Source organism: Podarcis gaigeae, assembly GCF_964106915.1.
Source record: "Podarcis gaigeae genome assembly, chromosome: 13".
In the NCBI taxonomy this organism is placed as follows: Eukaryota; Metazoa; Chordata; class Lepidosauria; order Squamata; family Lacertidae; genus Podarcis; species Podarcis gaigeae.
Window position 1 is genome coordinate 36,030,460 of NC_139689.1, and position 22,560 is coordinate 36,053,019.

Here is a 22,560-nt window from a genome sequence, read left to right on the forward strand (position 1 = left end):
AGGGGGGCCCGGCCGCACCGGGCGCAACATCTGGGGGTTAGGGTTAGGGGGCGCAAATCCACGGGTTAGGGGGTGCAAATTACTTGCCTTGCCCCGGGTGCTGACAACCCACGCTATGCCACTGGCTCAAAGTGCTGTACAGCATTAAAAATGAACACAATTATTGTGGTTTTTTTAAAAAAAATAATAACCGATACAACATAAAAAACCAGTAGTATAAAAGCATATAAAATCAGAATTTGGGGGATTTCGAAAAATAAAAATGGGATTCAATTTTATGGCCCAGGAGAAACGGAAACCTGTGTTTTTAGAAGGCGTCTGACGCAACTGATAGTTGCTGCTTCAGGTTTCTGTAAATCCTTTTAGAGAGGAATGTGAATCAGGTGAATTCATTCCCAGTTTGATTACTGCAAAAGCAACAGAGACCGCCCCTTTCATAAAGTCAGGTAAGGATGCATAGGATCAGATCCCACATTGTTTCTGGGGGGGGGGGGAATGCTTCCCCTTCCTCATTTTAGAAGATTCTCACACCTGTCTTGGATCAAATATCCTGTCCAGTCCCCCTGTTGGTCTACCAAGATGTGAAAATATAACACAACCACAGGGACTTATTAATCTGCCCAATTCAACAGGTGAAGCTTCTCTGAGCAGGAAGCTGCGGTGATGGGCTGAAGCTACACCACTAGCATTTCTGCCTTACCGTGTTGCTCTGACAGAGAGCTCTTGCTTTGTAAAAAAATAAAGGAAAGTAACACACCCCGGAAGGATGTGGATCTAAAATGACCAAGATGAGCTCATCAAGATAGAAATCCCAAAGGATTAAAATGTCCAAGCTCTTGTTATGAATTTATGTTCTAGGAAACCAAGATTATGAGAAAGGATGAGCTCTAGCTATGTTACTCTAGTGGAGTGGTTCTGTTAATTGGCAAGGATATGCTGTGAAATGTGATCCAGTGGAAGATTTCTTAAATGTTATTACTGGGTATTATTAAGTAGTGTTGGTATGATCCTCATCTGTATAGTTTGTCATACAGAAATTCAGATGGTAATCAGGCTGCAAATAAAATCATAATGCGTGTACATAATATTGCTTAGTGTTAAGAGTAATTACAGACCTAGTAATCCTTGTGGTGGCCCTAAAGGGGAAGGGCAATATTAGCAGAGCAAACAGGGGAGGTGGCAGGGAATAGTTGCTACTCTCAGGCACCCACTTACCTGAGAGTAAGCTCCATTGAACTTGAGGGAACTTACTTCCAAGTAGATGTATCTAAGATTGTAACCCTAGGCACATTTATTTGGATACGCTGTTGGGATGATGGCGGTGAAAGCAAGATAGGAACCAGAAATAATATGTATTTGGGTGTGGATTTGAGTTTTATCTTAGGAAACTAAATTCTCTGCCTGGTGGATTTTAATATTCTTTCTGCTGACTCTATCTCTGCATCATTCATGCTAATGAAATGGATCATGTCCTCTTAAGATCAACCAACATGGATCTCTTACCAAGATAGGAAAGATTTCTTGGCAAACATTTGGCTATGCTTTGCATAACATAAAAAGCCAACAGTATTATTATTATTATTATTATTATTATTATTATTATTATTAATATTTTATTTGCCAACAGTATTATTTATATGCTTTTACCATCAACATTTATGTGTCCTGGTGGCTTTTAACCATAGCAGGTGCCAAATCTTATGGTCTAACCAGCAACCACAGCAGTTTTCCAGCCCAATTCTATGTACATTTACTTAGGCATGAGTATGCAGATTTCAGTAGGACTTAAATCCTGTCCGGTTTTGGATTTAGGACCACAGACTTAGGCTATTGTTTTTGTACCCGCTAATTAGGGAGGAAGCCCCATGGAACTCAATGAGACTTGTTTCTGAGCAGAGATCTATGTCACTGCAGTGCTTTGCACTCTTAACGTGAGAGGGAAGACAGCAGGGCTTAACTTCTAACTTGGTGCCACACAAAGATGTTTTGGGAGAATGAAGTGGGGAGCATTGTGATGAGAAGTTAAACTTCCAACATTTGATTTTTAAAGCATTAAAGGTGGTTGGGGTGGGAGTGGGGAGAAGCTCTCCTGCATAAATAGACAGAATAAAATTGAAGAGATGGGGGGAAGTTTGTGTGTGTGTGGAGGTGAGAAGGCACTACAGTGGTACCTCGGGTTACAGACGCTTCAGGTTACAGACTCCGCTAACCCAGAAATAGTACCTCGGGTTAAGTACTTTGCTTCAGGATGAGAACAGAAATCGTGTGGCGGCAGCAGGAGGCCCCATTAGCTAAAGTGGTACCTCAGGTTAAGAACAGCCCTCTAGAGCGAAATAGCTTCTTAACCTGAGGTACCACTGTATTATGATTTTAAATTAAACAAACAAGCAAGCAAGCAAGCAAGCAAGCAAGCAAACAAACAAACAAACAAACAAACAAACAGGGGAATTATGTGCCCCAGATGGGATCTTATGGGGTCCACACTGAAGTCGGCAGTTGGAGAGACAATAGCAATGGGTCCCAAGATCCCTTGCAATATTGCAGATAGATGCTTTTCAGCAAACAATGGTAAACACGAATTCTCCAGAATTTTGTCCCATTCCACTTCTCTCTCCTAGGCTATCCCCCTAGTTTCTGACAATGCACCCCAGGCTTGTGATTGAGGCAGTATTGAGCCTCTGGCGCAACATAAATATCTTTGTGCCATGACAGCAGTTCTTAGGTAACAGGGCATCTCAGCCCCCTCTGTGCAATGGACTTGCAAAAATTTTAAAAGCAGAGAGTCAACTTTTTTTTTTGCCAAAAGAAGCAGCTACTTTCTTACAGGGTGTTACTTCGTCATTTTGTTTGTTTGCTAGTTGAAAAACACAATAAAAACATGTGGCTTTATTGTTTCAAAACCATCTGCACACCATACATTTAAAGCACTGCCACCAAAGAATTCTGGGAACTGTAGAATTTGTTAAGGGTGCTGGGAACTGTAGTTTGGTGAGGCTTGAACTACAATTCTCAGAATTCGCATACCCCTAAACATTTTGTGAATCTAAGTTTGGCCTCAGTAAGGGGCTGTATTTCAATATGAGTAGGAAAATGAGAGTACCCCCTCAACTTTTTGTATTTTAAAGGGAAAAAAGCACTTGTTTGCGCGTATATGTGTAAAGCCACTTTGGCATCTAAGCGGCATATAGGTAAAGAAATAATAATTAACTGTGTATATGCACATCTTGATAGTTAAAGGGAGCGGCTGTTTTTTGTGTGATTCCCCTGCCCTGAATCTTTCTCTGACTTGCCAAAACCTCTGTCTTCTGCAAGTGTTTGTCTTCTCTATTGTGGCTTCGACAGTAGCACATGGATGTGGTTTATTGAGGCGCCTAGGGAGTGTTCTTCGTTAAGCCTAACAGCTTGTCTTTTGCTTTGCACATCAATTGAGCTTCTTAATTAAAATTCACCCCGGTGAGAATTAAAAGCCACACTGCCCAGGGACCTCTCCCCCTCGCCTCCTTCCCCTGACACAGTTTCAAGCCAAGATGAGGGAAAACAAGGCCTCTGATTGGACAGCGACTCTTTCCTGAAATTGTTTGCATTTTTTGGACTCTGCTTTCTTCTCCTCAATTACTCTCTCCTCCTTGGGGGGGAAAGGAGCAGGTTTTTAAAAACAAGGAATATAATGAGGAATTTTTTTTGCATAATACAATCAAGTCTGGAATTTTTATGCAGAGTATGTCGGGTTGGAAAGAACTGAGAATGTGTGCTAGATTTTCTGTTCCCATTTAGAAAAAAGAAGAAGACCAGAATTGTTAAAACAGAATAGGCTTTGCAACTGCAAAGTACGGAGGAGGAAAAATCATGCTGATCAACTAGGCATTATAATCCTTAGGTTTTGTACTTGGTAAATTATTTTTTTTAATTGCCTGTTCTCCATGAGACTGCTATAAAAAAAAGGAGAGAGATATGAAAAATGTGAATTTCTAAAGTTGAAAGTTTGGAGGCTTTTTGTCTAAGTGTAATTGCTGCGCAGGGTGGGTGATTTTCATGGGGCTGTGACTAGGGAGGGAAGGGTTAAATTACCCTTCCTCCCCTAGTCCTTTAATGCACCCTCTATGCATTAAAAGAAATCCAATGAAAATTGCTTATCATTTTTTTAAAAATTGCTTATCAAAAAATTGCATTATCCTTACTCTTAACGCTGATGACATTGAACACTTTTAATTTAATGTAACATGGCACTGAGCCCCTTAGTGTTATAATGATTTTATTTCCTTCAGAGATGGTTTTATTATAATATATATACCGTAATTTTGCGGCAGAGACTTGAATTTCACAGGGTTGCATCAAATGGACACATTTTGACCGTGGAGCTTTGTATATGCATGCAAAATGTCCTCCCAACTTCCCCACGCTCATCTCCTCGGCTGTTGTTCGCCGGCTGATTGGCAGCTGTTTCAACATATCATTCCTTCTAGTTGTTGCCTAAACTGGGGCTCCTTTTTCCTGGTGATGTGACTGAGACTTAGCCACCGTGAGGATGTCGCAGGACTATCATGTAGCCAATCAGATCTGGCCAGCGCTATCATGTAGCCAACCAGATCCGGCCATGTGCTGACATCACAAAGCCAATTCATGGCAACCTTTCCTGCCCTCGCTCGAGCGAAACCCTTTTAACCACACCGGAATTGCCAGGCAAGGGGGAGGTGCCTACAGGTTGCCAAAGCTTCCCTGGAAAATTGCCTTTTGTGGGGACTCTGCTCGGTTTCAGCCAAGAGCTGAAGGTGCTAGTGTAGTCTGGATCCTGTTCCTACTCTGGGGCTGCAGCCCCCAAAATGCTGCATTCTGGAGGTTCTGATGGCTACCAATGGTTGCTAGTGGTAGCTTCTGCCCAACCACAATTGAGTAGGCAAACTGGGGTGCTCCTTGCTGGCAAGGTTCCCCCAGTCAGTAGAAGACTCCCATCATCAGAGCCAAGCAGGGCTGGGCAGGGAGACACTTCTACCACATCCAACATTTCAGGCAGTGCTGGATTTACGTATAAGCTAAACAACCTATAGCTTAGGGCTCCACTCTCTTTGGGCCCCCCAAAAAATTTAAAGGAAGAAAAAACCTGGATGTGCATTTCCAAAATATAAGATAAAAAACAAATAAAATAAAACCTACATACAGCAACAGTGTTTTGTGTTGTGTGGGCTCCTGGGATGTAAGTAATGGGCCCTGCCTGCTAGCCTGCTCCCTAAAATATCACTGGTTTGCTCATTTCTATATATAGGGTGCCGACATAAAATTGGTACCGTATTTTATGATAAAATACATGTGCAAATGGCTTTAGATACCTATTAGGTCCATAAATTACTATATAGCATATATTCAACTAAAAAAAATCCAGTGACAATTTGTTGTTGACAAAAGACAGCTGGACATATAAAGGGCCCCATTACCTTCAGTAGCTTAGGACCTCATGAAACCTAAATCTGACCTTGATTTCAGGTCGGGGTTAGATTGCTCTGTTAGTTCATTCCTTCAACCCTTTCTACCACGATTTCTCTTCCTATCTGTTGATAGGAAACAGTTCAGAAACACCTTTATGCCAGGAGATTTATTTTGCCGTAAAATGTTAATGGTGGTGCCCTTCTGTCGCCCCCTCTCTTCTCCCAGCTGCCCATTAGACTTGCGTTTCGGCAGGGCTTAAATCCTTGCACAGTGTTTAAATGCTCCGAGTCCCTTAAGCAGATTTGGGCACCTTTTTAAGAAGCACATTGAAGGTCCATATATCATCACATCGACACTGCAGAGTGGGTTAATGGTTGAAGGTCTCTCAAGGGGTCTTGGGAGATGTAGTTCTGTGCAGAAAACTCACTCAAAGTTGATGCCATATTTCTCTGAGGAAAATAGGGATGCCCTAAGGAAAAGCAGGACATTCCGGGATCCAATCAGAAACCAGGACAGCTTCTGTAAATCTGGGACTGTCCCTGGAAAATAGGGACACTTGGAGCAGGGTTGTCTTTCCCGGACGTAGTGGGGATTTGGCCATCAATAACAGTGTCTGGGTGGGAATCGCTGGAATGTCAGGGAAAACCAGACGTATGGCAATCAACGTCGGAAATGTGGTTTTTGGCTCAAAAACGGGGTTGTTGTTTTTTTTTAAAAAAACTTTTGTTTCTGGATTTTCACTTTTTGAAATTTGCCAACCCTAACATGGAGATTCTGTGATAACATGCAAGCCCTGATTATTTCCTCTACAATATTGTTGTTCACTGCAATGGGAATCCAGTAGCACACAGACGACTGGGCTGCTTTCCCCTGAATCACAAAGATCACTGGGAAGAAGGAATGTGGCATTGTGAAAATTATACAGTTTTCAAGATTCTCCATAGCTTCTAGAAGTGATGACATAGCAGGGCTTTAAATGTGTAGTGAGGAGGCAGCCGTTCTCTGTATGCCTGACTGCCTTTGTATGTTTGTGTTACTGGAATCTCAGCCCTGTTCAGATATCCTTGCCCATTGCTTGATGCACAACTAAGTGATGACTTCAAACTAAGTTTGAAGGAGCCTTCAAAAGACAGATGCCAGCTACACTTTCCAAGGGAGGTAGTCAGGAAGGAATGTGCAAGAATACCCGGTCCCTGACGCCCAGTTGATCCACATGGTCATTTTAGGGTTTAAAAAAATGTCTGCAGCTATTTTCCTGCTCCCTTAGCCAGTGCCGGATTTACGTATAAGCTAAACAAGCTATAGCTTAGGGCCCCACTCTCAAATCCCTGCAGATTTGTGAATTAATATCTCAGCCCCTAGGAGTTAGTACTAGAGTGTTCCTGAGTGTACACAGAGAGCCACATGCAGTCACCACAACCTGCCCACCTACCATAAAAATTGAGACTTTTGTGTCACCTCTCCATTTAGGAATTAGGAACTGAACTGTGACTAATTGGAACAGTGGGCATTTTCAGATTTGTTTTTGCACCTGCGGGTTGACATGTGAACACCGTGCTTTGAACATGTGCAGAGTGCTTTCTTCACCTAACTGCAGTGGTATAGCTAGGTAATTTTAGACTCCAGACTCCATGCTATTATTGAGGGGTAGATGCAGAGATTCCAAAGGACCTTATAAAATTGTTTATGTATGCCACAACCGCAGCTAGAACGGTATTTGCCCAGAGGTGGAAAGAAGACATTATTCCAACCAAGGAAGAGTGGCGGATCAAATTAATGGACTATGCCAAAATTAACAGGTCTAATAAGAAACCAAGAGGGGGAAAGAATTACTAAAGAGTGGGGAAATTTGTGGAATATTTGAAAAGTTCTGGCATCAGCAGGATTAACCTAAAACCAGCAGTTTAATAAAAAATGATTATTAAGAGAAAGAAAAGAATAACCTAAAGAGGGAGCTATGTGGAAAATGCAGTATATAAAAAACCTAAAACTAAATAAAAAACCACAAAAGGAGGGGAGAGGGGCAAATTCATAGCTCTTCTGGATTACTTGTGAGTTATGTGTCTGGTATTTGTATGTTTGTAAACTTCTGAAAAACCAAAATTCCCACCAGAAACAAAAACAAACAAACAATGCTATTATTGGGGGGGGGGGGCAGAGACTCTCTTTAGAAGTTAGTGGGTTTACCTTTGTTCACTTCAAAACTGGTCATTCTGCTGACTGGGGCCCTGGGTGTCTGCCCCAAAATCCTGCTTGATGGCATCTTCAAAGTCTTTGAGGACATCAGGGGCTCTGAGGTAGATTAAGATTCCTATACCACCCTCTTGGAAATCGATTCCAGCTCCTGTGCTGATGCATTCACCAGATTTCAAGCACTCCAATAAACAAACAAACAAACAAACAAACAAACAAAGCGCAAAATGGCTGATTTGAAAATTCAGTTTGTGTGAATAGCAGTGTTTTCAGCATCAAATGCTAATGAGCAAAACAACAACAACAACAGATGGAGTAGCTACCACAAAGCACCCTTTTCCAAATACGCCCTTCATCACTGTATCTTGCAATCTTATGATTGTACAATCCTCACTGGGAAGGGAAAAAATCCCTTTCCTGGTGCCATTTCAAGCAAGGGTTGAAGAAGATGATACAAACACAGATTTCATTTAAAAAAAAATATTGAAAAATTTAAAAAGTACAAAATTACAAGTTCACAGAGTAAGATAAGACACAAAGAAGAAGAAGAAACAGGAAATAGTACCCATGCAGAAAACTAAGCAGAAAAAAAGATGTTGTGTACATTAAAAAAGGGGGTAGGGGCCTGTTATTGTAGTTAACCAGACCTTAATCTAATATGGTATTTATGAACTGGATAAATAAAAATGTATCTCTCTTTAATGATTGGATGGAGAATAAGGATAAGCTTGCTACAAATGAACAAGTTGTGCACAAACATAGACTTGCCATGGACAAATGTAACGATATTTGGAATTTGTTTTTATAAAGATGTAACCACAGATTTAACAAGATCCCACCACACACCCCATCCTGGTGGTTGCATGCATTTATCCAAATCCTGGATAAATCCTTGTCTGGTTACAGTCGCTGGAATTGGGCCAGTTACTTACTTCCCTTTCCCTTTCGCCTTTCTGTTTGCTTTCAAAGACCTTGAGAAATCGACCATCATTGAGAATGGCGAAATCCGTATCAACGGCAAAGGCAAGAAGATCCGCAAGCCACGGACAATCTACTCGAGTCTCCAGCTCCAGGCCCTCAACCAGCGCTTCCAGCAAACCCAGTACCTGGCGTTACCCGAGCGAGCCGAGCTAGCAGCGCAGCTGGGCTTGACCCAAACCCAGGTGAGATGTTGCAAATGTCCTTTGGTTCATTTATCTGTAACATAACCTCCCCCACCCCCAGGTTTCTAGGAGTTTTAGGTGTGATCTACATGTAGGGTAAGGGACGCGGGTGGCGCTGTGGGTTAAACCACAGAGCCTAGGACTTGCTGATCAGAAGGTCGGCGGTTCAAATCCCCGTGACTGGGTGAGCTCCCGTTGCTCGGTCCCTGCTCCTGCCACCCTAGCAGTTCGAAATCACGTCAAAGTGCAAGTAGATAAATAGGTACTGCTCTGGCCGGAAGGTAAACGGCGTTTCCATGCGCTGCTCTGGTTCGCCAGAAGCGGCTTAGTCATGCTGGCCACATGACCCGGAAGCTGTACGCTGGCTCCCTCAGCCAATAAAGTGAGATGAGCGAGATGGGCCTAATGGTCAGGGGTCCCTTTACCTTACATGTAGGGTGGCCTGGTGAGAAAGAGGACTTTAATACTTGTGTAAAAAAAAAAGAATAAAGGTAAAGACCCCTGGACGGTCAAGTCCAGTCAAAGGCGGCTATGGAGTTGTAGCGCTCATCTTGCTTTCAGGCCAAGAGAGCTGGCGTTTGTCTACAGACAGCTTTCCTTCTTTTTCCAAAGAAAAGGAAGAAAATAAAGAGGAAAGGAAAGGAATGCAAGGCCCTTTATCACAATTATATCTTAACCCTTATTCCATGCACAGAAGAGTGAAATCTCCCAGCTGTCGCTTGGGAGCTCCCCCCCCCCCCACTTTCCCCAGTCTCCCACCACCCTGGAATATCCTCTCTGCCCATCACCTTCCTGCATCTTCATTAATCCAAGATGGGGAACCTCAAAAAGCAGAGCATAAATATAAATAGAACCAGGGCATTTTTTTCAGCCTGAACTCACCAGAACTCAGTTCCAGCACCCCTCAGATGGATGCCATTGCCATTATAAGAGAACAAGGGAGGTGTTCATGGTGAGTTCTGGCACCTCTTTTTCTAGAAAAATAGCACTGGATAGAATTAACAGAAAGAAAACAAGAATTAGAGATCACAGAGAGGTAAGATACCCCCACAACCCCTGCTCTTAATTACTACATCCAGGGGCAGATTTGGGTTTGATGAGGCCCTAAGCTACTGAAGATAATGGGGCCCTTTATATGTCCAGCTGCCCTTTGTCAACAACATATTGTCGCTGTTTTTTGTGTTGAATATATGCTATCTGGTAATTTATGGACCAGATAGGTATCTAAAGCCACTGGCACATGACAATATATGTATTTTATAAAAGTAATTGATGAACTGAAATACAATTAAGAAGAAATATATTAATAGTGAAATGCAATTAAGAAGCCCAAGTTTGAGAAACAAGGTACCATTGTATATAGAAATGAGCAAACCAGTGATATTTTAGGGAGCAGGCCAGCAGGCAGGGCCCATTACTTACATCACAGGAGCCTACACAACACAAAACACTGTTGCTGTATGTAGGTTTTATTTTATTTGTTTTTTATTTTATATTTTGGAAATGTACATCCAGGGTTTTTTCCCCTGTAATTTTTTTGGGGCCCCCAAGAGAGTGAGGCCCTAAGCTATAGCTTATTTAGCTTATACGTAAATCCAGCACTGACTACATCACACTAGTTGTGATAGTCCAGTCTCTCTTTAGTAGCTATGTAGTAACAGTAGTAAGGTAAAGGTAAAGGGACCCCTGACCATTAGGTCCAGTCGTGACCGACTCTGGGGTTGCGGTGCTCATCTCGCTTTATTGGCCGAGGGAGCCGGCGTACAGCATCCGGGTCATGTGGCCAACATGACTAAGCCGCTTCTGGCGAACCAGAGCAACACACGGAAACATCGTTTACCTTCCCGCCGGAGTGGTACCTATTTATCTACTTGCACTCTGACATTCTAGTAGAAAATGCAATAATTTTTCTGATAATTGAAATTGGATTGAAATGAAATGTTACCGTCGTTTCCCATTCCCTCCATTTCTGAGCTTATGGCTGTGTGCGTCATTCCTTTCCTAGCCACAACTGCGCAGCCTACGGACAAGAAAGAGGTGACAGCAGACTTGAGAGGTTTGCGGAAGTACAAGAAATGCATTTAGGGGAAGGTGCATTGCGTAGTGTGGGACCCAATAGCAGCCGAGTGCGCACTGAGCACGCTCAGTGGCTGTGGAATGCTGATGGATGGTTTCAGGGAGGTGGTGGAAAGCGAGGGAGCGAGGGAAGGGAGAGGCTGGAATCCTGGGCAGCAACACTTTGCGCCGGTGGTGACATTTTATTGCGCAGGTGTGAGTGACTGTGGCAGGTGCCGAGCAGAGTGAGGTGTTCTCTGCCCGGAAGGTGTTGCGCTCTTCCTTAGGCAAGACACTAATGGAGAAAGCTCAGGAACATACAGGAGGATTGTGGGAATGGGGTTGAGTGGAAATGAAGTACAAGGTGTCCCCCTGTGGCTAGAAATGCTTCACCTGTTGAATTTCTGGCTGAGCCCCCAGTATTTAAGAAGCACGGGATCCCTGCCACGATGACAACAACCATGTATATTCAACTGGTAAAGCTTATGAACTCCCCTTTTGGTGTGCCAAATCCAAAGGCACGGTCCGGTGATATCTGTTTCCGCGGGACTCGGGCTGGAGTCTCACCCCCTGGGTTATGCCCACAGTTTGGGGGATTTTAGGGGAATTGGCACCAGTGGCGTAGCGTGGGGGGTGCAGGGGGGGCCGGTCGCACCGGGCGCAACATCTGGGGGTTAGGGTTTGGGGGCGCAAATCCACGGGTTAGGGGGCGCAAATTACTTGCCTTGCCCCGAGTGCTGACAACCCACGCTACGCCACTGATTGGCACCGTCAAAAGTTTGTTCCACTCACCCAGAAGCCCTTCCTCACAGGTGGTTGAGCAGCTTAAGGAGATCGCTCGAGACAGACAGATGTCAGGGGTGAGCCCAGAGCCAGAGGCATAAAAAAGATTTATTTTTATTTAGGCAGAGAAGGAGAGAGTCAAGTAAGAACCTGCCAAATCTGCATGCTGAGAACTTGTGGGGTGGGTGAGGGCAGGGAATTGTGTTGTAGGGCTGTGAAGCATTATAAAATGGGGTTCTTCCTCTGTGCGATATCAGAATTAGCAGGTAAACCAAACGTGAATAGGAAAAAAAGGCAGCAGTTTGTTTTGGTCTCTTTCTGAGGAGCTATGGGCTGGAGCACATGGAATATTCCGGACTAAATAGCTCCCCCAATTGGCTGCTTGGCAGATAAAGGTTCTATATGTGTATTTCACAGAATCATAAGAGCTGCAAGGGACCATAAGGGTCATTTAGTCCAACCCCCTGCAATGCAGGATTTTTTTCTCCCAACATGGGGCTTGAATCCATGATTCTGAGGTGAAGAGGACTCGTATTATGTCATAAAATTGACACACCACTCGCTTGTAGAAACCTCAAAGCAGTTTATGAAAAGATAAAGCAATGAAATCAAGAAAAAAAAATTACAACAGCGCTCTAAAACGTACAAATGTTAACATGCTAAAACAGATTTAAATTAGAATAGATTAGCCCATGGAATTTTTGGCTTTCGGGCGGGGGAGGAGTTGGTATTCTGCAACAAATTCTGGTTCCGCAGTGGAATTAAAGAGTAACAGCAAAAGTTAGGACTCTTGCCTCAATGTGAGGAACTTGTGGAAACAAGGATCTTAGATAGTTCTGCTCCTGTGGGTGTGCAAAAACTTGCTCTATACTTTGGACACCACAAGCACCCTCAGCTTGCACACGTAGACACTGTGTAGCATGAAGTTCAGCCAAAATAAGTAACCTAGGATATTGTCTGTATCGGCTTGTATCTGAGTAGGCTTCAAAAACTCATTTTGTTCTGTTCAGTGTTTTATTTTTGTGTTGCATGTGCTGGTCGTAAAGTGTGGCTCCTATTATTATTATTATTATTATTATTATTATTAAATTAATAATAATAATAATAATAACCTGTTTTACCCTCTTTAAAAAAAATGTTTTATATGATCAATTGAGTTTTGTTTTACATTCTCGTGAGCTTCTTTGGAAAGGGTTTCTCCCCCTCTCAAAAATGTTGGGGTATAAACTTATTATACAAATAAATTGTCTTCCCAGGTGCACCAAATATGAGCCTATACTCTTCTCTTAAACTTCATCAGAACCAAAGAGGTTTAGTTTTAGGCCTTGAACAAATCTGTGGGGTTCAGCAGCTGTGATGCATTTATGCTACAGTTTTCATACACACCATGCATTTAAAGTATGTGACTTTCTGTAAACTACGGTTTCCAATATGTTTCACAGCATTGGGGCAAGTTTAGCCCCTCCCTCCCTTTAATAGAGAGAGAGAAAGAAAGAGAGAGAGAGAGAGAGAACTTAGTATGAATATAATGTTGTTTTTAAAAATTGAGCCTTGTCGCCTAAATCCACTTCCTCATGGGTAGTCCATGGTGGACAATATATATATATTTCTTTTAAAAGAGAGCTTGAGGTGGTTTCAGGGAGTCTTCGCTTCTTGTGGGGTGCACATTTATTTTCTCCCAACCTCCCTTCTGGACAAACAGGTTTGGCAGGTTTTGGAGACAAAGCAACAACCTGCAGGACCTGTTTTTCCGGGGATGAAAGTGGGATGAGTTCTTCACACCATGAGCAAGGATCCCTCTTCTGAGCCACCCTTTCTCAGGAGAAAATAATCTGTCCCAGGCTCTCTCGTGTGTATGTTCAATAATAAAGGCTGATGGTGCAGCTGGAGCAGACAAAACTTCCTTATGCCAGCATTGTCTACCCTTGTTGGCAGAAGCTCTCCAGAGTCTCAAGCGAAAAGGGGGTTTTCACATCTCCTGCTACCTGAGATTCTTTGATCTGGAGATCCCTGAGATCTAGGTTGCATCCATACTATGTCTTATACCACATTGGCTTCTCCCCAAGAATCCTAAAGGTAAAGGGACCTCTGACCATTAGGTCCAGTCGTGGCCGACTCTGGGGTTGTGGCGCTCATCTCACTTTACTGGCCAAGGCACCTGGCATACAGCAGAAACGCCATTTACCTTTACCTTTATCCACTTGCACTTTGACGTGCTTGTAAACTGCCAGGTTGGCAGGAGCTGGGATTGAGCAACGGGAGCTCACCCCATTGCGGGGATTCGAACCGCCGACCTTCTGATCGGCAAGTCCTAGGCTCTGTGGTTTAACCCACAGCGCCACCCGCGTCCCCAAGGAATCTTGGGAGGCCATAATTTGCAAAGGTTGCAGAGAGTAGTTAAGAGACTTGTCACATACAGCGGCCTAGCTAGCCACTTGGGTGCCTGGGGTCTCAGGAGAGACGCGTGGCTCAGGCACGCTGCAGGCCCCGTGGTGTGATGCCCAGTGCCCCCCTCCTCACCTAGTTACAGCTCTGGATTAGGCAGGTTCATGGAGGAGGGGGCTGTCGAAGGCTACTAGCCATAAAGACTGTGCTCTGCCTGCAAAGTTGGAGGCATAATGCTTCTGGTCTCTGGAAATCGCTCGAGGGGGGAGTGTTCCTGCATTGGCGTAGGAAGGGGGGTGCGGTGGGTGCAGGAGTTATTTTTTCAAAACCACATATTTTTTGCCATTTTGTCACCCCCCCCCCAGTGATGACACCCGGGGTGGCCCGCACCCCCCTTCCTACACCACTGGTCACAGAACTACAGTTCCCAGGATTCTTTGAGAGAAGCCATGACTGCTGAAGTGGTATAAGAGTGCTTTAAATGTAAGATGTGAGTGTGACCTGGATTTCAGACCTCCTGCATGCAACATGCATGCTCAACCATTGAGCTATGACCCATTAGCTTCAACCTGGCCTTTAGCCCCGGCACCTATTTTAAAAGCTCACCAAATGGAAGGTGTACAATAAGTCTACATATTTTCTACCACCTTGTGGCCCCAGCTGGGGCAAAAGGGAGCTGTACGTTGCTGGCAGGGTATTAGCAGTGCATTTTAAATTGTTGTAAGCTTGGCATTGAGGGCAGGTAATAAATTAAAAATACATATTATTAATCATAGTGGAATCACAGTCCCAATCCTTCTGGCTACTTTTCACTTATGAGGAACCAGTTACTAGGAAGATTAGCCTCCAGTGAATCTTCTTTTGCATGCAAAAAAAATTTCCCCAAAGTTACAGGTGCTTGACACTAGATTCTCCCCCCCCCCATTGTTTCTCTCCTTCTGTATTTTAAACTATTACCCAGTAATATATGACACTCCATCTGCTCCCCCTGCTACACTACACTCCTAAGTTTTCAACATGATGAGACGGGGATAATGTAGCACATAAGAAGGGAAGACTCTGGAGGGATAAATCACATATTTTTCTACTGCTTCTCCCTCCAGTAGTTTTCCACCTCCTCAAAATGCCCTGAAGACCAATGTTTACACTTTGCCCTCTCTGATCTTTCCACAAATGCCATTGTGCAACCAGCTTTTTTTTTGGGGGGGGGGTGAAGAAGAAGGAAGAAAAGGTGGGGGAGGAGAACTTCTTGAAAAAGTTAGCTGGGGTCAGGCAGCAACAGAGCGTATTAAAAAGGCAAGTAGGGGCAAGTAGCTGCTGGAGGTTGCCAAAATATGCAGCATGCTTCACAAGCCCTGATCTTTAATCCTTGCAATAGCCCTAGGAGATAGGGCACGATTATTCCCATTTTACAGACTAGGAAATTAAGGCAGATGGAATGAGGATTATGGTATTGGAAGGCACCAAGAGGCAAGGCAACCCCAGCCCCTTGCCTTGAGGCAGGAATATCCATTCACCGGCTTATCACAGGTTGACTTAAAGTGTTTGGAAATTTCTGGCCTCAGAGGCCATGCCACACGATCCAATAGGTACCAGGATGCAATGAATTCTAGGGTATCCTTCTCTAGACGCAGTTCCTTTATTGGCACAGTCCCCGCCACACATTACTGTACTGCTGCTTTGAGTGTCCATGCTTACCTTCCAACTCAACCACTGAGCCCAGGCTTGCTGATCGGAAGGTCGGCGGTTCGAATCCCCACGACGGGGTGAGCTCCCGTTGCTCGGTACCAGCTCCTGCCAACCTAGCAGTTCGAAAGCACACCAGTGCAAGTAGATAAATAGGTACCGCTCCGGTGGGAAGGTAAATGGTGTTTCTGTGCGCTGCTCTGGCTTCGCCAGAAGCGGCTTAGTCATGCTGGCCACATGACCCGGAAAAAGTGCCTGCGGACAAACATTGGCTCCCTCGGCCAGTAAAGTGAGATGAGCGCCGCAACCCCAGAGTCGTTCGCGACTGGACTTAACTGTCAGGGGTCCCTTTACCTTCATTTTAAAACAGAATCACTCTTTTGGAGGGCTAAGGGCATGTGTGAGAGAAAGTCCCAGCCCACAAGTAGAAGTCTTTGTCTTGATGTGATGGGCTAGTTGAATCCTACCAGCAATACCACCACGATTTTGCCCTTGGTGGAAACAGTACCACGGCAGTGCTATTCAAGAATATTATACACAAGTGGTTTGACATAGGCATCCCCACACTGCGTAGGAGCATAGGATCGGATGTCTTAAGCAGAGTCAGGCCACAGGTAGGACCAGTAATGGGCTTCCTTCCTGCATGAATGTTACTCCAAGTCTCACTATCTGGCTGAGTCCATATATGGCAACTTCAACACAGACTGGAAAGGGAAAGGAATGTCAAGACAATTCAATACCTGGCAGAAGTTCTGCATCCAAATTTTGACTCTTTAGAATTTCCCCAATGATTTCACATTTGAGTTTCAACTTGAGTCCTGCTGGAGAACTTTAAGACAATTGGGGCAAGTGTTGACTTGCATATTCAATATTCGACCGCACTACAGTTATTGAACCTAACACTATTCATAAATTCAAAGTGGGGGAAGACCTTTAAGATGAGAAATATATATATATATTTAGCAAGGGCGTTCAAGAAGGAAGAACTTGCTTGATGACTTTTTTCCTTTCTTTCCCCTAGCTTTGTTTCGCTTCTCTCAACTGGTTATTGACCGAAATAAATTTAGGCTGCTTCTCTGCAAGCTCTGTTTACACCTTTCCCTCTCTGTTATCGCAGGTGAAGATCTGGTTCCAGAACAAGCGTTCCAAGTTCAAGAAGATTATGAAGCAGGGCTCCAGCATCCAAGATGACCACCTCCACAGTTCCTCATCCTTGTCCCCTTGCTCTCCCAACATCCCCCCACTCTGGGACATCCCCATGGCCTGCAAAGGCCCTCCCCTGCCTCCCAGCAGCTACATCAACAGTTTTGGACCTTGGTACCACCAACCGCAGCACCAAGACGCCATGGGAAGGCCTCCGGTGATGTGACAAAAGGGGCGCTGGCAGCATCAGCCCATCCTCGATGTATCTCTTCCTCCAAAGTGCTGATCAGGGTCCCCGGAACAGGCGAATGGAGGGCGTGGAGTTTGGTGGGAGAAGTTGGCTTCTTTGAAGGAATCACCAGCACTTTCCTCTTGGTGAGAACATCCCTGGCAGGAGATGGACTTCGAACGGACATGTCCCGGGACCAAATCTTAACAACGATGGCAGGTTGTGTGAGGCAAAGTTAGGGAAAGAACCCCCCAGCTCTGAAACACGAATGGAAGGTCAGGGTCCCATTTGAATCGGCGTCTCTTCATCAGGGATTTTACAAGAGAGGTGCTTGTGTGTTTTTCGTTCCAAAGATAGGCTCATGGGTGACATGGACCTTACGTCAGATCTAGTTGTGTTGGTAAGAGGTCAGGTTTTGCCATTCTTCCCCCCTCTCATCCAGCAAGGCTTCTGTGCCTTAAGCAGTATTGATGGAAGACAGGAAATAAACAGGCAGTGGTGTTGCTGGTTTGGAGGTTCAGTGACGGGAGGACTTTATCTGTTGTATTTCTGCCTTGTCCTGCAGAGGCTCAAGGCACAGGAGCATTGCCATATTTATGTTTCTTTTTTTCTTTTTTTTCTTTTGGCAATCCTAGTTAGTGTAGCAAAGTTTTGAGCTGCACGGAGATCTACTCCAGGCAAGGACCTGAGAGAAGGAATGATTAACTGGTCAAACAGGCAAGAAAGCAGCGCTTGGAGAGTTCTTTTTATTTAAGGGACTAGTTCTAGTTCTATATGTCTAAAAAGGAAGTAATTTCAGTTCATGTTCTTCCCTTAACAAGACAAGCTAGTTCAGTTCACAGTTCAATTCAAGTCCGTCCAAATCCTCAACAACAACAACAACAACAACAACACACCAAAATAAACCGATTCAGAATGTTATAAGCTGTGGTGCTGGAGTATAGAGTATACTTAAGACTCAGAAAATGTCAATGCACACACAGAGAGTGGAATGAGAATTGTTTCATTTATTTCCCCCCAAATATCATGTTCTATAAACTTAAAGGCCCAAAGAGTCTAAAATATAAAAATAAATAAAAAAGAGAATGAACTAGAAATCATTCAAAGCTCTACCCCAAAACAAACTTGATTTTAGTTCACCTGTTAGTTATAGGAATGGCTTTCAGCTTCAGAGATTTTGGAACCAATTCAGTGAACATTATAAAAATCAAAACAATTCACTCCAAGCACTATAGGAAAGAGAGCCTAAATATTGGCATAATTTCATAATGGGGAGGGGGGCAAGGATACAAGTTAGGCTGGATATTCTCATGGGGTTAAAACTGGCAAGAACTTACCTATCAAAATTGGTTCAATTCACCTTCTACCTGCAAAAGAAATTGGTGATAGTTCTAGGTAGCCAATCCCCATAGAGCCGCAATTTGCTAAAAGCAGGGGGGAAATATATATATTTTTTAAAATATCCAACCACTTTCTTCAAAGCCAAATTTGCTTCTATGTCTGTCTGTACTAAAATATTTTTTCATTAAAAATTGTGCTAAAGCCAGGATTATGTTTACAGTCAACGAAACGTTTGTGGAATGTAATCTCCATATCCTCTCCCCACTCCCATTTTATTTTTATTTTTAAAGAAAAGGGATCTTTCATATTTGTTTCAGCTACAACATGAAGTCTCTCCCCCCCACCACCTCCAGCAAATAACTGGAGGCTATTTAACTAAATCATTAAAAGAAAAAAGAAAAAACTAATTTAACTTTTCTCTCTCTCTCCCTCCCCCCCCCCCCACTTTGCCAAGCATAATGACATTTTTATTTATTGAAATACAGCTTTTGGTATATTGTATTGTTTTCAATTTATAAACAGAATGTAAAACTATAAATAAATTTTTTTTGTACAAAGAAACGCTGTCAAGCTCCTCCTTTATAGTTCTTGTAAAGTAGGCAAGGCCAAACTTGGCCCTCCAGCTGTTTTGGGACTACAATTCCCCTCATCCCTGACCCCTGGTCCTGTTAGCTAGGGATGATGGGAGTTGTAGTCCCAAAACAGCTGGAGGGCCAAGTTTGGCCATGCCTGTTGTAACGTTTGAATCTAGAAAATAAATGGAGACAACTGTTATGAGTCTTCAACACCACCGTTCCTGCAGACTCAGTTATTGTATGGAGTGGACCTCCAGAAACACAATGCCATGCTCTGCCTCAGCAGCACCCCACAACTGCATAATGAGGAACCCCATAGAACAGACAAAGGCAGTCTAGTGCCTTCTGTATGTTGATGGACTACAATTCCCATCAACCCCTCCAGTATGGCCAATTATCAGGAATGGTGGGAGTTGTAGTTCAGGAACATCTGGAGGGCACGTTGACTACCCCTGCCATAGGGCTTCCCCAGGGCTGGATTTAGGTTTGATGAGGTCCTAAGCTACTGAAGGTAATGGGGCCCTTTATATGTCCAGCTGTCCTTTGTCAACAACAAATTGTCGCTGTTCGGTGTTGAATATATGCTATATGGTAATTTATGGACCCCACAGTCCATGAAGAATGTAGGCATCCTGTACAGCCGTTCCTCGGGTTACATATGCTTCAGGTTACATACGCTTCAGGTTACAGACTCTGCTAACCCAGAAATAGTACCTCGGGTTAAGAACTTTGCTTCAGGATGAGAACAAAAATTGTGCTGCAGTGGCGGCAGGAGGCCCCATTAGCTAAAGTGGTGCTTCAGGTTAAGAACAGTTTCAGGTTAAGAACGGACCTCCGGAACGAATTAAGTACTTAACCTGAAGAACCACTGTATATAGAAATGAGCAAACCAGTGATATTTTAGGGAGCAGACTGGCAGATGAGGCCCATTACTTACATCATAGGAGCCTACACAACACCAAATACTGTTGCTGTATGTAGGTTTTATTTTATTTGTTTTTTATCTTATATTTTGGAAATGTACATCCAGGTTTTTTTTTCTTTAACCTTTTTTTTAGGACCCCCAAGAGAGTGGGGCCCTAAGCTATAGCTTATACGTAAATTCAGCACTGGGCTTCCCATTTATTCAGAGTTTGCATGGTTAGAACAATAGAATTGTAGACTTGGAATGGACCCCTCGAGTCATCTAGTCCAACCCCTGCAATGTAGGAGTCTCAGCTAAAGCATCCACGACAGATGGCCATCCAGCCTCTGCTTTCCTCCAAGGGAGGAAAGTTCACAATCTCCGGAAGGAGACCGTTCCACCGTCAAACAGCTCTTGCTGTCAGAAAGTTCACTTGAAGCCATTGGTTTGAGTCCTTCCCTTCGGAAAAAGCAAGTTTGTTCACTCTGCCTTGAGACAGCCCTTGAGATCTTTGAAGATGGCTGTCATATCTCCTCTCAGTCTCCTCTTTTCCACACCCGACGCAAAAGTCTCCAGATTGGGACCTGTGAATGGAACATAACAGGGGTCCTAAATGCACTGATCTTAGTCAAATCCATGCCGTTAAAATCTCTCTCAGCTGTCCTCAGCCTGGTGCCCACCAGATGTTTTGAACTAAACTCCCATCAACCATTGACCACCTGACCATTGGCCATGGTGGTTGGGGCTAATGGGAATTGAAGTCCAAAAGATCTGGATGGCACCAGTTTCTGGAAGGCCGATGAGTTTCGATGAGGCGTGGGGAACCGGGGACCTTCCAGATGTAGGTGGGGTCCAGGTCCCATAATCCTTGACTGCCAGGCACTGATGGGAATTGGAGTCCTACAGCAGTTAGAGGATCACAACCTTTACTTTAGAATATGTGGTTAGGTATCTCTGCAAACCTGCATTCCACCCCACCACTGAAGTTTTAGATTTACCAGTGTTACTAATAGTTCTTTGTTGATTGAAGGTCTGGGAAGAAACCCATGGTTGGCTTTGTAACGCACACACACACACAATCACGTGGTGTAGCCGTGGCATAGCGTGAGCCATAGGGGTGGTTGCCCTGGGCACAAAATTCTGTGGGGTGCAAAATTTCAAAAGGGAAAAAAAGAGAAAGTCATAATCATAGAGTTGGAGGGACCCTGAGAATCATCTAGTCCAACCCCCTGCAATGCAGGAATATGCAGCTGTCCCATATGGGGATTGAACCTGCAACCTTGGTGTTATTAGCACCACATTCTAACCAACTGAGCTATCCAGCTTCCTAGTGTGCCCTCCCCCTCACATAGAAAATCTCCCGAAGTTTGCATGGGCGGACTGAGAAGTGGATTTGGGTGATGACCTGTTGATAGGGCACCCTCTGCATAGGGCTTTAGAAACATACCCTCTCCAGACCAATCCCCCGTCCCACTCTCTGCCATGCTCCATGCTCCTGGGGCACCACAGCTGCCACTTGGGCATGTTGTCAAGCTATTGCCCCTTCAGTCCAGCCTATTGCTAGGTGGTGCTGAGAATACTTGCCTTGCCCCGGACACTGGCTACTACTTCCTGCCAACTGGTAAGGGATCATCACAAGATGTGGTCCCTTTGGGGTGTTTGCTTCTTGAAGGTCTGGACTAAATAAGAGTGATACAATGGGACCTTGGGTTATAAACACCTTGGGTTACAAACACTTCGGGTTACAGACTCCGCTGACCCGGAAGCAGTACCTCAGGTTAAGAACTTTACCTCAGGATGAGAACAGAAATCGCGTGCCGGTGGCACGGTGGCAGCGGGAGGCCCCATTAGCTAAAGTGGTACCTCAGGTTAAGAACAGTTTCAGGTTAAGAACAGACCTCCAGAACAAATTAAGTTCGTAACCAGAGGTACCACTGTACTTAGATTTTCCTTCAGTATGATGACACCCCCTGTGTTTCTTTAGAGACAGGCAAGGTGTTTTTGCTCATACCCACCAAAATCAATTATTGCCCAAGTAGGATCTCCAGCTCTTGAAATAATTTTTTTGGGGCCCAGAGACGGAGCTTGGCAGGCTCAGAAAATGTTCTGCTGGCAAATGAAACCTTCCAGTGTATGAGTTTACAAATCTGTCACCGGGCATAGCACGACTGTACGATAGCAGGCGTTGCAAGATCATAATCCGAACCAGGTTACAACTCTGTCACATCCAGAAAATGGGATGAAATATACATGCAAAGCAGAAGATGCAGGAAATGAGCTCTGAGCCACAAATGTCTTCAGCTCAAGTCACACACATGCAGCACATATTGCCGTGGGAATTAAGCATCTAGAAAGCATTTATCCATTTTACAGATGAGAACCACTAGGGCAATTGGTGACTCAACTGCGGAGAACTCAAAACACATAAAAAAAGACAAAATAATTTAAGAAAATGAGCCAAGCCACAGACTTCTACTGGTAAAGTTATGCAAAACATGGTGAATGAATTAAGCTCCTCCTCCAATGCTGGGGTGACTCTTCCCTGTCTGCTTGCCACACAGGATGTGGTGACCATTTTAAATGTTGTAGTCTACACAATGTAGCCCCCACCAGGGTTCTGCATGCCACAATATGAGGTGTGTGTGTGTGAAAAATGCATCAAATGCATAAAAAATAAAAATT

At 44.1% G+C, this 22,560-nt stretch overlaps 1 protein-coding gene across 1 annotated transcript in view; it reads left to right on the forward strand.

Moving 5' to 3' along the window:
* DLX4 (distal-less homeobox 4) overlaps nucleotides 1-18,676 on the forward strand; it is a 32,921-nt gene extending 14,245 nt beyond the window's left edge. Inside the window, exons 2-3 of the mRNA XM_083709860.1 lie at nucleotides 8,584-8,777; nucleotides 16,804-18,676. Coding sequence (XP_083565986.1) covers nucleotides 8,584-8,777; nucleotides 16,804-17,055 — 446 coding nt within the window. The 3' untranslated portion in view covers nucleotides 17,056-18,676. The remainder of the gene's footprint in view (nucleotides 1-8,583; nucleotides 8,778-16,803) is intronic.
* The last annotated feature ends 3,884 nt before the right edge of the window (nucleotides 18,677-22,560 follow it).